This window comes from Pipistrellus hanaki, assembly GCF_964339955.1.
Source record: "Pipistrellus hanaki genome assembly, chromosome: 3".
NCBI lineage: Eukaryota > Metazoa > Chordata > Mammalia > Chiroptera > Vespertilionidae > Pipistrellus > Pipistrellus hanaki.
In genome coordinates this window covers 165,382,286-165,397,104 of record NC_140505.1, presented here as the reverse complement: position 1 = coordinate 165,397,104, position 14,819 = coordinate 165,382,286, and the positions used below count along the sequence as shown (strand labels likewise).

The 14,819-nt window shown below is 36.1% G+C and overlaps 1 protein-coding gene across 3 annotated transcripts in view; it reads left to right on the top strand.

Moving 5' to 3' along the window:
- Nucleotides 1-14,819, top strand: part of ATF7IP (activating transcription factor 7 interacting protein) — a 92,207-nt gene that overhangs the window by 72,775 nt on the left and 4,613 nt on the right. For all 3 annotated transcript variants that reach the window (XM_084877901.1, XM_084877902.1, XM_084877903.1), the window contains exons 11-14: nucleotides 3,354-3,432; nucleotides 5,867-6,022; nucleotides 8,157-8,336; nucleotides 10,935-11,047. In XM_084877901.1, the coding sequence (XP_084734027.1) occupies nucleotides 3,354-3,432; nucleotides 5,867-6,022; nucleotides 8,157-8,336; nucleotides 10,935-11,047 (528 nt within the window). The remainder of the gene's footprint in view (nucleotides 1-3,353; nucleotides 3,433-5,866; nucleotides 6,023-8,156; nucleotides 8,337-10,934; nucleotides 11,048-14,819) is intronic.

Sequence of the window (14,819 nt, the reverse complement as noted above, 5' to 3'; positions counted from 1 at the left end):
TGTGCATGAATTTCGTGCACTGGGCCTATAGTAATCTTATAATTGCTATTAATTATTGAAATAATTACCAATTTTATTTCTCAAGAAGAAAACATAGCCAGGGAACTGCCTGTAATATGTAATAATAGATAATAAGTCAGGTTATGACCAATAAAAATATAGCAGATTAGATTTTATTATAGACCTTCTTGTCCTATTAAAGAGTATACATTATAAGAAAATATGCATCTTACAATAGAGCATCAAAACATGACATGAAGGCTACCAAATTTATTGAAGTAATAGACAAATAGGCCATTTTATCATTATGAAGTTTCCCTCTTTGTATCTTGGCTAATATTTACATGGTCACAGCAGCTTTTTTATATATATATATATTTTTCAGTGTATTTATGTCTTTATACTTAAAGTATATGCCTAGGAGAAAGAAACAACATTTCTTTATATCTTATCTCATGTGACAATCCCAGTTTTTTTATAGGAAATTTTAGTGTACACGTGGTACAATTATTAATATGGTTGTAGTTAGATCCGCTGTGTTTTTTTTTTTAAGTATGTTTTATTGATTTTTTACAGAGAGGGATAGAGAGTTAGAAACATCGATGAGAGAGAATCATCGATCAGCTGCCTCTTGCATACCCCCTACTGGGGATGTGCCCTCAACATCTGGTACATGCCCTTGACCAGAATCGAACCCTGGGACCTTTCAGTCCTCAGGCCGACACTCTATCCACTGAGCCAAACCGGTTTCAGCTGGTCTGCTTTATAATTTTAAAAATTGGTTTCATCTAAATTTTATTTCTATGTTTCTTTTTTTCTCCCTTTATTTTGTGTTAATCTTTTGGGGTTTTTAAAAACATTTTATCTTGCCGGGACTGGTTTGGCTCAGTGGTAGAGCAAAGGTCCCAGGTTCGATTCCGGCCAAGGGCATGTACCGTGGTTGCGGGCACATCCCCAGTAGGGGGTGTGCAAGAGGCAGCTAATTGATAATTCTCTCTCATCGATGTTCCCTAACTCTCTATCCCTCTCTCCTCCTCTGTGTAAAAAATCAATAAAATATATTTTAAAAAAATTTTTATCTTAATTCTCCTGTTTCCCTTTTATTTTTGTTTTTCAGTTTCTACTTAATTCCACACTCATTAATATATAATTCTCTTCTCGCTCTCTCTCTCTCACCCGAGAATACTTTTTCATTGATTTTTAGAGAGAGTGGAAGAGAGAGGGAAAGACAACATCCATGTGAAAGAAACATATCAATTGGTTGCCTCCTACATGCACCCAAGGAGGGCCTAGGCCAGGGAGGAGCCTGTAACCTGTAACCATAGTAGCTTTGGTTGATGGGAATTGAACCGAGAACCCTTTGGTCCGCAAGCAGATGCTCTATCCACTGAGCCAAACTGGCTAGGGCCTTTGAATATTTTATTTAACAGCTACTTTGCAGTCTTTGCTAAATTCAAAATCTGGCTTCACTTGGAACCATTTTCTGTTAACTACCTTTTGTCTTTGGTTGTATTGTGGTCTTTGCATATTTGTCTAGTAATTTTTGTTGTTGATTTTGTTGTTGTTATCTTGAGGATCCCCTGGATATTGCACTATTCTCATCTGCTCCCTGCAGACTCTTTAACTGACCCTCACCTACTTCCCCCGCCTCCCATCAGGTCGCCAAGTGTAATATAAACACTAAACCTCCAGGTCTACAGGGAGTGACCTGTGGTGGGTGGAGCTCCAGGGGAGCTAGTATTACTGTGCAGGAGGCTTAAAGCTCACAAAGGCCGTGTGGCGGTAGGCGTTCCTGGTTTGGGGGCTCTGAGTCCAGAAAACTCTGAGGATGAAGAGAACTTGGGGACAAAAGGTCGGTGACCTCCAGATTTGTGGTGGGGAACAGAGTTGGTTGAAATACAGGACTGGGGAGTCCGGGAGGACCGATTTGGGATCAGGTACTTATAGGGGTGCTGGAGTCTGAGCCCGAGGCCATATTGTGGGGGAAGGGGTAGGAGGGCACGCAGCTCAGGAAGGGGAGCCAAGGCAGGCAAGGGTGGGCCGGGGCAGCCCCGCGGTGGTTCCGCACAGAGACACACAGCCACGCACAGCCACGCACAGCCACGCACAGCCACGCACAGCCACGCACAGCCACGCACAGCCACGCACAGCCACGCACAGCCACGCAAAGGGCTGGGAGTCGAAGCTGTCCACAGTGATGGTAAACAGCTCCGGCTCCTTAATCCTAATCTCCTGCCTCTTAATTCTGATCTCCAGCTCACAGAGCTCCAGGATTGGAGACAGAGGCGGGATTGGAGGTAGAGGCAGAGCGAGCTGGAGGTTGGCGGGGGTGTGGGGTAGGGTGAGGTGGGGTGGGGGTGGGGTGAGGTGGGGTGGGGGTGGGGTGAGGTGAAGGGTGGGGTGGAGTGGGGTGGGGTGAAGTAGGGAGAAGTGAGGTGGGGGTGAGGTGGGGTGGGGGTGGGGCGAGGTGAAGTGGGGTTGGGGGTAGGGTGGGGTGAAGTGGGGGTGGGGTGAGATGGGATGAGGTGGAGTGGGGGTGGGGTGAGGCAGCCACCTTGGGCTTGCCGCGGTAGAAGAAGCGGAGAGGCTCCCGGGGATGAAGGCCAGGCTATGGGGACTCAGGCCAGGCCGGTGTGGGCCTCAGGCCTCCGCCTTCAACCGCATCAAGAGCTGCTTTTAGTGTTGAAGTAGACGGGCGGGGCTGGCCACTGGCTCACTGTGGGGAATTTTTGATAAATATAAAATTTAGTAAATTTTGAAATGTGTCCCTTAGAGGTATATTGTGGTGACTAGATTCTGTTACATTCTTTGAGGCTTTGTTAAGTACTTTTAATATGAATTTTTACAGATTTGTCGTGTTTGTTAACAAGTCACTTTCTATAAAATCATTGTCATAGGAAGGTTTATAATTGTAGGACTTAGAATTTATATCATTGTCTTGGGATTGGGCCTGCATTTTTGTAACCTCAAGAAATAGTTTTAACTTCACAAAATTGGAGTTTTGCAGATGAAAAATTGATCTTAGTTAATCTGCAGTGTAATATATCAAAGGTATTATGGTTAGCATTTACAGTCATGCTCCACTTAACTGAGATTCCTTCTGGGAAACTCGTCATTAGGGGATCATAGAGAATACTCACACAAACTACAATAGATGGTAGAGCTTGCTTACTGCACACGAGGCTACATGGTATAGCCTGTTGCCCCTCAGGTGTATCAAGTCTTGTACACAAGAGGAAGTCATGCAGTCATTGAACCATGTTACCCATTACCCTCGTTTCTCCTCAGCATTATTTCATTTTTCCTTTTTTGCCAAAGTTTCTTTTGCAAAATAAAAGTGTGTTGTTTTTCAGAGTGGAAAAGCCACAGGAAGTGATTCAAGTGGTGTCATTGATCTTACAATGGATGATGAAGAGAGTGGAGCTTCACAAGGTATTTAAATATAAGTAATCATACTAAGTGATGCTTTGGTGCCATTTTTTTCTCTTAACCAATATAATACTCAGTGAACATAGTTTTTTCTTGGTGTATATGTATTCTTTCTAGGATGAGAGTTTTTTAGATTAGAATTAAAAAATAGAAATCAAATCTTGGGTTAATATGAAAAGGCATAGTAGAAAATGGAGCAATTAGGAGAAATTTCTTATGGAACATCTCTCTTTTTACGTCTGTTATTTCACCTGATCCTTGAAACAAATATGCAATACCCACTTAAGAGTTGAGGGTAGATTGATAGAGTATGAGTCAGTAAGGGAGGTGGAAATTCAACCCAGGACTTCTGACCCTAAATGGTGTTGTGCGTGTGTGTTTTTATCTAGGTACTTTTAAGTGCATATAAACTTAATTTGGTTATTTGAATTAATTTCCTTTAGTGTTATTTAAAAGAAAATGAAAGTAATATTAGAAAGCACGCACACCCCAATATTGCTCTGAGTTATATTTAGAAATAGTATTAGATAGATATTACCCAATATTCCACATTATTCTTCTGCTTTTTAAAAAAACATTTTATTGATTTTTTACAGAGAGGAAGGGAGAGGGGATAGAAAGTTAGAAACATTGATGAAAGAGAGACATCGATCAGCTGCCTCCTGCACATCCCTTGGGGATGTGCCCGCAACCAAGGTACATGCCCTTGACCGAAATTGAACCCAGGACCTTTCAGTCTGCAGGCCGACGCTCTATCCACTGAGCCAAACCGGTTTTAGCTCTTCTGCTTTTTAATAGGCATTCTATGAATAAAAAGTTCCATGGTTAAATATGCTTGGTAAATGCTTAGTAAACAAAATTATTTTTTCCTTTTTTTTTTAAATTAATTTTTATTGTTGAATTTTTATTTCTCCTCATTGACTCCCTCTATCCCACCCCTGCCCCCCTAATGTTTTTTCTTAATACAGACTTCTCTAAGCCTTTACCCTGCTAATTTATAATGTAATTTTCAATGATTCAAAATATAAAGTAATTTTCAAACTTATTTGAATGCACAAAATAACTTTGTTCATGAACATAGCTCTGGTGATAATTCTATAATTCATGTGGAAAATCTAGTATCATCAGGTACTAAGTTAATTATTACCTTAAAGACATTAAATTTTAACCTAAACATTTAAAAAATTGCATTTTAGGGGGTAAAATGGTTAATTTGGTTTTAAGAAAACAAAATTAAGTGGTTATACAATTGATTATGGGAAAGGAAAGTCAGATTTTTTTGGTATAAAACTGCTCTAATTTTGGAACTTTTATACCATCATTTGTCAAGGTTGAATTCTACCAGTATTGCTATTAAAAAGTTTCAGGTTATCTGTAATTTTTTCACTATTATTTCATAGACAAGTTAAGTATAATGAATTCCTAGAGGGCAAAAATAAATCAGGTTATTTTTGAGAAGACACAGGTAGAGTTATTCTGAATTAAAAGGGAAACGACGTTTATTATCACGTGGTCTTGCAGTTTCTCTTTCTAGCATCTCTGCCTCACGGGGACTGTTTCCATTTTCACATTTGAATGTACCTTAAATTATCTTATTCTGAGTGCATTGTTCTCCATCAGCACCCAATTAAAATTTTACTTGCTAAACCCTTAAATTTTATTTACAATTTATAATTTTGTTTACATAGAAATTTATTTACATTTTAGAATTCCATAGGACAGAAATCAGTGGGAATCATTTTGGATAGCAGAGGTTTTGGCTTACCCTCTTTATAATACACCATATAGTGGTTACCTATTTTCAAGGACTTTTTCTGAGATGCAAACATTAATTTCATAGGCTGTTGTAGACTTTTTGAGATAGACACTCTATGTGTATATGTGTATTATATTTTAAGGACTAGATAGTATAAATAGCTATCAGTGTTAAGCAAGAGAATCAACAACAGAGTAATTGGAATTCAAGATCTTTGGTGAAAATTTCATCAGTTTATAGGTATTTGTCTAGGAGAATCTCCTTGGTATAGCTTGCATACGCCTGCGCTCGCTCTCTATATGTATATATATTATATATAAATATTATATATATAGTACATATGTATTATTTACATAGAGATTAATGGAGGAAATGAAATTATTATAATTGACATGATATTGAATTGTGTTCAGAAAATGGATTGTTTTATTAAAAAGTCAAAACATAAAACTGTATTTTTGTACATTTTAATCAGGATCTGTGATAGTACAACAGTGAGTTATTTAAGGTCCTGACTTGGTTTTCAAATTGACAAATACACATAGTTAAATAGAAAGAAATTGTTTTGTAAGCTTTAAATGTGACTTGGTGGCAGGCAAAATAAATTTTACCCCTAAAGGAAATCCTGTATTTCTAATTTTTTTCTATCAATAATCATAATGTCTCACTTTTAATTAACAGACACTAAAAAGCTAACTCACACTTCTGTGTCAGCCATGAATTCTTCTCAGTCTGTGTCTCGACCGTTACAACCTATCCAGCCAGCACCACCTCTTCAACCATCTGGGGTGCCAACAAGTGGGCCATCTCAGACAACAATACACTTACTACCTACAGGTAAACTTTGCTGAGTCATTAAACCAAGGCTTTAGTTTTATCTACAGTGAAACAGGACTATGGAATCAAGTGGAAAGATTAGACAAAAAATTCTTACTGTTATTTTGAAGATACCTTGCCTTTTGAATGCTGTATAACTTAGGTTTCCTGCCGTTAACTAGCAGCACTTATAGAATGGTTATATAGAAGGCTTTAACTCTATGCCTTTGTCATTTGCTACTGAAAACAGCAGAAATGAATATCCTTTCTTAGGAAGGATGGGTGTAATGATGCATTCTGATTATAACCAAGAAAGTTATAATTGACTAATTAAATAAGAATTTAAAAATAATTTTTAACTTGAACTAGTTTAAAGTGGCTTAACACTATCATTAGGAGATATAACACTAATATTTTATTTGCATCTTTAAGAAGCTGTAAGTCACAAATTTTTAAGGTATAGCCTCTGTCTCCTAAACTGTTTGGAATACAATCAAGACAGTTTTTCTTCATACAATAAGCTATTGCTTATATATAGATTTATCTGCAAAATGTGTACATAATTACAATTTTCATTAAGGAAAACATTGAACTCACATGGAATTGTTTCCAGTGAAATTAAAATGACAGTTACCTAATTTAGAAAAATATTTTTTAAAAAAAATATATTTTATTGATTTTGTACAGAGAGGAAGGGAGAGAGATAGAGAGTCAGAAACATCGATGAGAGAGAGTCATTGATCAGCTGCCTCTTGCACACCCCCTACTGGGGATATGCCCGCAACCAAGGTACATGCCCTTGACCGGAATCGAACCCGGGACCTTTCAGTCCCCAAGCCGATGCTCTATCCATTGAGCCAAACCGGTCTTGGCAGAAAGAAATATTATTATGTAAACCCAGGTGCAGTATAGGTAACAAAAATGGGGACCAAAGACTGTCTTCATTTTCTAACTCAAAAAATTAGGATATATAAAGGCTAAGGAGTCTTTAGTAAAGAAACCTTTTTATCTTTGTTGTACCCAGCATTTACCTCCAAATTTATCCTACTTATAGAACCCATTTTTTATATGAAAGATTTATTGTTTTTATTATAAGTTAATACATGGTTATTTGTAAAATGTGTTTCTAATTCAGAGAGTTATTAACAAGAAGCTAACTCCTAAAATCATAATTGTAGTCCATGCTGTGCGTGAACATTTAGGAATCAGTATTGATAAATATATATTAACATCACTCAAGAGATTAATGTTCTTGTGCCATAGGTTAGGAAGAATGCCAGAGTAGAGAAGGAAGAAGTGTGTATTTTAATGGATATTTTATTGTTTTGAATATAGAGATGGTTTGGCTCACCTAAAGAAAATGTCAGTTATAATATCCAACCAGTTTCTTGAACTGTGGAAATAGAGTTACTCTTGGATTATACTCATTTGCAGATAGTCTGGAGAGCCTAAAATTCCACTCTGCTAAGAACATTTTAACATAGAGAGGGAAAATCTGCTCTTTTAAGTAACTCCTATAAGTTAGTAATTTTGAGTCTAAACCTTTTCTTCCATGCTTTTTAAGTAGTCAAATTAAAGAGTGGAAAGGGCACTCTGGCCATTGTGGCTCACAGTGTCCGTCTATACACGAAAGGGTCTCGGGTTCATTCCCAGTCAAGTGCTCATATCTGGTTTGTAGGTTCAATCATTGGCCCTAGTCAGGGCATGTGCAGGAGGCAGCCAATCAGTGGGACTCTCTCACATTAATGTTTCTCTTTTTTCTCTTTCCTTTCTCCCTCCCTTCCAATTTCTAAAAATCAATGGAGAAAATATCCTCAGGTGAGGAAAAACAAAAAAGTGGAAAGGGCATTGGACAGAGTTGAGATGCTTTTTTACTCTGAAGTTTGTAGTAATACCGTGTTTTCCCAAAAATAAGACATCCCCTGAAAATTAGACCTAATGCAACTTTGGGAGAAAAAATTAATATAAGACACTATCTTATTTTTGGGGAAACAGGGTATTATTAATTTTGGTTGGCTTTATCAAGATTGCAAAAGGAGACTGTTGTCTCTATATCTCTATTATTAGAGTTAGTACAAAGTTAATTAACATTTAATACTCTTCATTTAACATAGATTGTACTGTATTCTTATTATATTTTTCTGCTTTTGATTAGCTCCAACCACTGTGAATGTAACACATCGTCCAGCATCTCAGGTGACCACGAGACTTTCTGTACCAAGAGCTCCTGCAAACCAAGTGGTTTATACAACTCTTCCTGCACCAACAGCTCAGGCTCCCCTGCGAGGGACTGTCATGCAGGCTCCTGCTGTTCGGCAGGTCAATCCCCAAAATAGTAAGAGACTCTTTTCTTGTATATGGCACAAGTTGTAAGTTCTTCAGCATGTAGTTGGAGTAGCTTTTAAGATAAAATAAAAATAATAAAGTGTACCACCATTGAACTCTCCACCAGGCTAAGAAATAAGCTTTATCAGAATTTTATAAGCCTGTTTTATGTCCTTCCTTAATTGCATCTCTCTCCCTTTCCATCAGAGGTAACTATCATCCTTCCTTTACGTTTTTCTGTATAGTTTTGCCACTTATGTAGGTTTCAGTAAAAATCTTTAATTTTCCAAAACTTAATAGGTAGGACAAATTTAACTATTTAAGGATCATGCAATAATGAAATTTCTTTCAAAAAATAATTTTTATTAAATTGATTGGGGTGATATTGGTTAACATGAACATACAGGTTTTAAGTATGTGTTTCTATGTTACAAGATCTGTATATCCTCCACCCAGAGTCACATGTTCTCCTATTACCTTATATTAGTACTCCCTTCTCCCCGTCTCTTGAAGGCAGCATATGGTTGGGGTGGTTTTTGGTTTGTTTTTTTTTGTGGTTTTTTTTTGTATCCATTCTGCTGCTCTGTGCCTCTTTATTGGTGATTTCTGACCATTTACATTTGGGGTAATTATTGATGTATGAAGATTTCCATAGCCGTTTCATCTTTTGTTTTCAGGTAGTTCCGTGCCTCCATTGGTTCTTTTCCTTTATGTTTCTGTCTGTTGCTTTTGTTTGGTGACATTCCATACATCTTTCCTCTCTTTTTAATCTATATGGCCTGGTTTGGGGATCTTTTTTGTGTGGTTACCATTAGGTTTATAAAAATAAAGTTGCATATGTACCATAGTTTTGTTCCTTTTGAGTGCATCTGATCTTCATCTTCCTTTGCCAGTTCAGACCTTTAGCTTCCTCCCCTTTATGTTTTTGTTGTCACAAATTATCATTGTTTATGCTTTAAGTTTTTTGGTGATTTTACTCATAGTATTATGACCTTATTTTCTTTGTTTCAATGGGTAGAATAAAACCCCTTGATTATTTCCTGCATTGGAGGTTTTCTAGTGATAACTCCTCAGCTTCTGTATGCCTGGGAGCATCTTTATTTCTCCTTCATATTTAAAGGATAATTTTGCTGGATATATTATTTTTGGCTGGTAATTTCTCACTGAATATTTGGTTCCACTCTTTTCTGTCTTATAGAGTTTCTGCTGAGAAGTTGGATGAAATTGTGATGGGTTTTTCTTTGTAGGTCACTTCCTCCTTTTCCCTGGCTACTTTGAGAATTTTTTCTTTGTCATTAATTTTTGACAGCTTCAATACCAGGTGCCTCGGAAGAGGCCCTCTTTAGATTGAAGTAACTAGGTGATTTGTTTGCTTCTTGGATTTGAGGATCTAGTTCTTTCCTTAGATTTCGGAAATTCTCATTTATTATTTGTTTTAATAAGACTCTCCGTTCCATGCCCTCATTCTTTCTCCTCTGCAATGCCTGCTTTTTCTGATGAAGTCAAATAGGTCTCATCGAGCTCTTTTCATTTTTCTTTATTCTCAGGTCTTTCTTCTTTTCCTCTGCATCATTTCTTGATTCCTATCTTCGATATCACTAATTCTTTCCTCTATCTGTTTGGTTCTGTTTTCTGTGCTCAGTATATCACTCTTTTTAAAAACATATATTTTAATTGACATCAGAGTACTTGGCAGAATTATAGTATGGGCCAGGTACTGAATATATGTCAGGGTTTATGGTTGGGGAAGTAGGTAGCTCTAAATTTTCTGCTTCTGTTGCCCTGATGTATGTTAAAACATTTCCTATTGGGTAAAGTGAGTATCCATAGTTAATTAGCAGAGGACATGGAGAGCAAGAGAACTTCATAACAGAAGGCAGGAATAACTTAGTAGGGTTTTTTCTTTCTTTTTTTTTCTTATTTCCATTTTTTTGTAGTGAAGAAGACATAACCTGACCAGTTTGGCTCAATTGGCTGAACATCGACTTGTGCACCCAAAAGGCCACTTTTTCCATTTCTGGGCAGAGCACAGGCCCAGGCTGTAGGTTCAGTCCCCAGTCTGGATGCTTACTGGAGGCAACTGATCAATGTTTCTCTCTCCCTCCCAGCCCTCTCTCTCGTTCTCTAAATCCAGTAAGAACATATTTAAAAACAAAACAAACGAGACAGCAGAACTTTTGTGGAGATAGCTTTATTTTACCTGTCCTTAAAGTCACACTGCTTCATTCTGGGCTGTTTGCCTTCTACATGTGAGCCACCAGTTTTCCAGTGTTCTGGGATTTTGCTCATATTCCTTTTAGTAGGGATTCTATTTATTTCTCTCCTGTGCAGGAACTCTTGTTCCTGTGTCTACTGTTTTCCTCTTTATTTTCTCTTTTATATTTGTGATACACATCCGCTGGTGGCTACTTAAGTAGATTTTTGTTGTTGTTTGCATATATGAGAACTTCTTTGTCTTCATGCTGGAATGATACTTTGGCTGAATGTAGACTTCTAGGTTAGAAGTATTTTTCTTTTTATATTTTAAAATATAATTTTACTGACTTCAGGTGTATAATCAGTGTTCTGCCAAACTTAAAATAGTATTGTAATTTATTTTCTTTTGTAGGTGTCACAGTTCGAGTGCCTCAAGCAACTACATATGTTGTAAACAACGGAATAGCCCTGGGATCCCCAGGACCTCAGCTCACAGTGCATCATCGACCACCACAGGTGCACACTGTAAGTGTTAATTGTGACTACAAAATTCTTAGCTATGAAACTGTCAGATCTTATTTTTCTTTAAAGTAGTTATATCAAAAGGAAATGACAGTTCTTCTGTTTTTCCTGCAGAAGTTTATTTAAGAGACTAGATCTTATCATTATGAACAAATGTTCCTAAAGATGATAGTTGTCAAGGATCATAGAGCTTATGGTGGCTTATAATATATAAAAAGAGTCCACAGATAGAGCATGTGAAATGAAAGAGATAGACCATTTTAACTCATGGTTAAATTAAAAATATTTTGGAGATTAAAAAGCATATTTTAAAAATAATTTTTTGATACTCTATAACTTTATTCTTTTCTTCAAAAATTATACCAGTTCTGCTATATTGCTGCCACTTTATTGTTTTTAATAATTCAGTGGTATTCGAAATTCATTATTCAGAGATAACAGAAAATCACAAGATTTCCCCTTGGATATAATGTAGTCTCCAAAATAATGTCACATTATCCTGTGACATAATTATAACAGTATTTGGTTTGGTATATCATGTAAATGGAAATATATCGGCTTTATGAGGAGGGAGGAGATTGAGATATATCACTTCTTACCAAATAATGGATCATTCATTTTTTTATTACATGTAATAATGGCTAGCATTTATTAAGTGCTTACTATGTGCCAGACACTGTTAATATACTTAGTTCTCACACAGGACTCCTTTAGGACTCCTGCTCTCTTTTTTTTTTTTAATGATATGACAGCTAATACACAGAGAAGCTGATTAAGCAGCCCAAGGTCATACTTTGTAGAAACCCAAGTTATAGGGCCTGTGCTCTAAATAGCTATTATTTTTATTGTTCTACAATGAAAACATAATATTAATGGAGCACTTACAATATACCAGGCACTCCAATTTAATTTAATGTGTTTTAATTTAACCCTCACAACTTTACGAGGATTATTGATTTCTTATAGAAAAGGATACTGTGTCACAAAGATGTTAAGTAATTACTCTGTGTCACTACCCAAGCTAGTGTCAGGCAAAACCATTTTATAACTCAGGCTGTCCAATCCCAGTCCCTCTAGTCTGGCCCTATTGGGCTATGTGTTAAATATACCATTACTGTTGTTTGTATCTATAAATAATTGGTTTCATTCATTAGTCTTTCATAAAAAGTATAGGAAAAATCTCATTATAGTTTTGCAAATTTGATAACCTATCTAAGTTGTGGTGTGTGTGGTCATTTTTTTTTTTTTATCGGGTTCCATTCATGTGTATTGTCTAGAATAAAATGCATCTCACAGAAGGAATATTCTTTTAATTAATTTAAAATATATTTTTAAATAGCAATTTTCAAATGTATGCAGAAAAAAATAGAGTAACAATTCCTATATACTTGTCACATATCTTCAACAATTATTAGTGCGTGGCCAGTCTTATTTCATCTATGTTACCAGCCACTTATTTCCATAACCATGTACATGCTATTTTGAAGCAAATTCCTGATATCACTTTATTTTACCTATAAAACTTCAATAAAAGCCATTGCAACAACAAAAATATAACTAACTCAGTTGACTTAGTTTTCGGACATGACCAGATTCAGAATCCTAGAATTTTAAGAACTAGAAGGGATATTACAGGCCATTTAGACTTCTTAAATTCTTTAAAATTCTTTAACTTCTTATTGTTAAACTTCTTAAATTCCTATGCTCCATCTAGTCAAGTTATGCATTAGCCATTGTTTATTACATTGTTAGCTATATGTTTATTTAATATTACTTATAAAACAATTAAGTCTCAGAAAAAAAGACAATTTGAGTTAGGAATTAAGGCCACATGGTTAGCATTCAAATAAGCCTTACTTTTTAAAATACTTTTTTATTGATTTTAGAGAGATAGGAAGGTAGAGAGAGAGAGAAATATAGATGTGAGAGAAACATTGATTGGTTGCCGCCTGCTTACACTCTGACAAGGGATTGAGCCTGCTATCTAGGCATGTATGTACCCTGATCGGGAATCAAACCTTTTATTTGAAGCTGCCCAACTAACTGAGCCACACTGGCCAGGGCTCAACTCATTTCTATTTCTTCAGCTTTCAATGTTTTATCTAAGTTCAATTTTTTTCTCTGTTTAACTTTATATTTATTTTAGCTTTTAAATTGAGGTTGTACCTTTTTCCAGACATGTTTGAATTTTTTTCAATTAGGCATAAGAATTTCAGCAGATTTATATTCCTTGACATTATTCAGCATATCCTTTCTGAGTTCTTATGTACATGTTTCTGGTACTAAGTTTTGAAAAGGCATGGGAATTAAAAAAATGGCATCAGACTATAACAGAATTCACTGTTTAATATTTGCAAATTATCCATTTAATAAAAAATATATTAAAACAATTTTTTGTTAAATGAATTTTAGTTAAGGAAATCTTGTTTCATGACTTCCAATTTAAAGTCAGTGAGCAGCCCTGGCCGGTTTACTCAATGGTTAGAGCATCAGACGGGCCTTGGAAGGGTCTTGGGATCAATTCCTAGTCAAGGGCATGTACCTGGGTTACAGGTTCACTCCCTGCCCGTCAAGGTGCATGTGGGAGGCAACCAATTGATGTGTCTCTCTCCCATTGATATGTCTCTCCCTCCCTTCCTCCCTTCCATTCTCTGAAAAGCAATAGAAAAAATACCTCGGGTAAGGATTAACAAAAAACTCCAAAAATTCCACTTTCCTAAAGCCAGTGAATAATGATGTTTCACTTGGGGGGAAAAAATCACTTATATCCCTGTTTCCTGGCTCTCACTTGAATCTTTTTTGGAAAAATTGTCACTGTAATCTTAAAACCCAAATATAATAATACTGATGTTCAATGTTTGATAAGTGAATTTGACTTCTTAAGCTTAGTATTAATCCTTTTTCATTATCTAACTTTAACCTACCTTTCGAAATTTAACTTTTCTTTTTCAAATAACCCTATGTCTGAGTAAAAAGTTAACACTGGTTTTTGCCCATAAATCTCCATACCTTTTCTCATGCTTTACCTATTGGCAGTAAGGTACACAACTTTTTCTGTATTTCTGAATTCCCTCTTTCTAATTTAAATGTCACCTATTTCATGTAGCCTGATCAAGAACATAATGTCCATTTATTATTAAATGTGTTTATTTCTTATTTATAAGAATATGCTAATCTTTATATGGAAAAACAGCTTTAAAATGAAAGTAGAGTTAAAAACTCAAATTTGATAGAGTGACACACATAATATTTTATTTTTAAAGTTTTTAAAAAAATGTTATTGATTTTTGAGAGAAAGGAAGGGAGAGGGAGTGAGAGAAACATGACATGAGAAACATTGATTGGTTGCCACTTATACACACTCCAACCTGGGCACAACCTGGGTATGTGCCCTCACTGGGAAGTGAACCAGCAGCCTTTCACAGCACAAGATGACACTCCACCAAGTGAGCCACACTGGCTAGGGACACATATTATTTTAAAATGTGACATTGTACGAAAAAAAGAAGCTGTAGCATATAGAATTAAATCATTATTTTGTTAGAAGTAGATTATTATTTCAATCTGTCAAGATGATGTCCTATCAGCAAGGGCTTTTATTTTCCAAGGAAAACTGTAGGTCTGGAAAGAATAGCAGGGGTTACTTCAGCATCATTGTTTGGGGTACAGTTGGTTACACTGTAAAGGCTTTCATACATATTCTCATCAGTGGCTTTACTTCATCACCAAATAAAACTTGCCAAATATTTGATATTTCCCTGTATTTTAATATAAA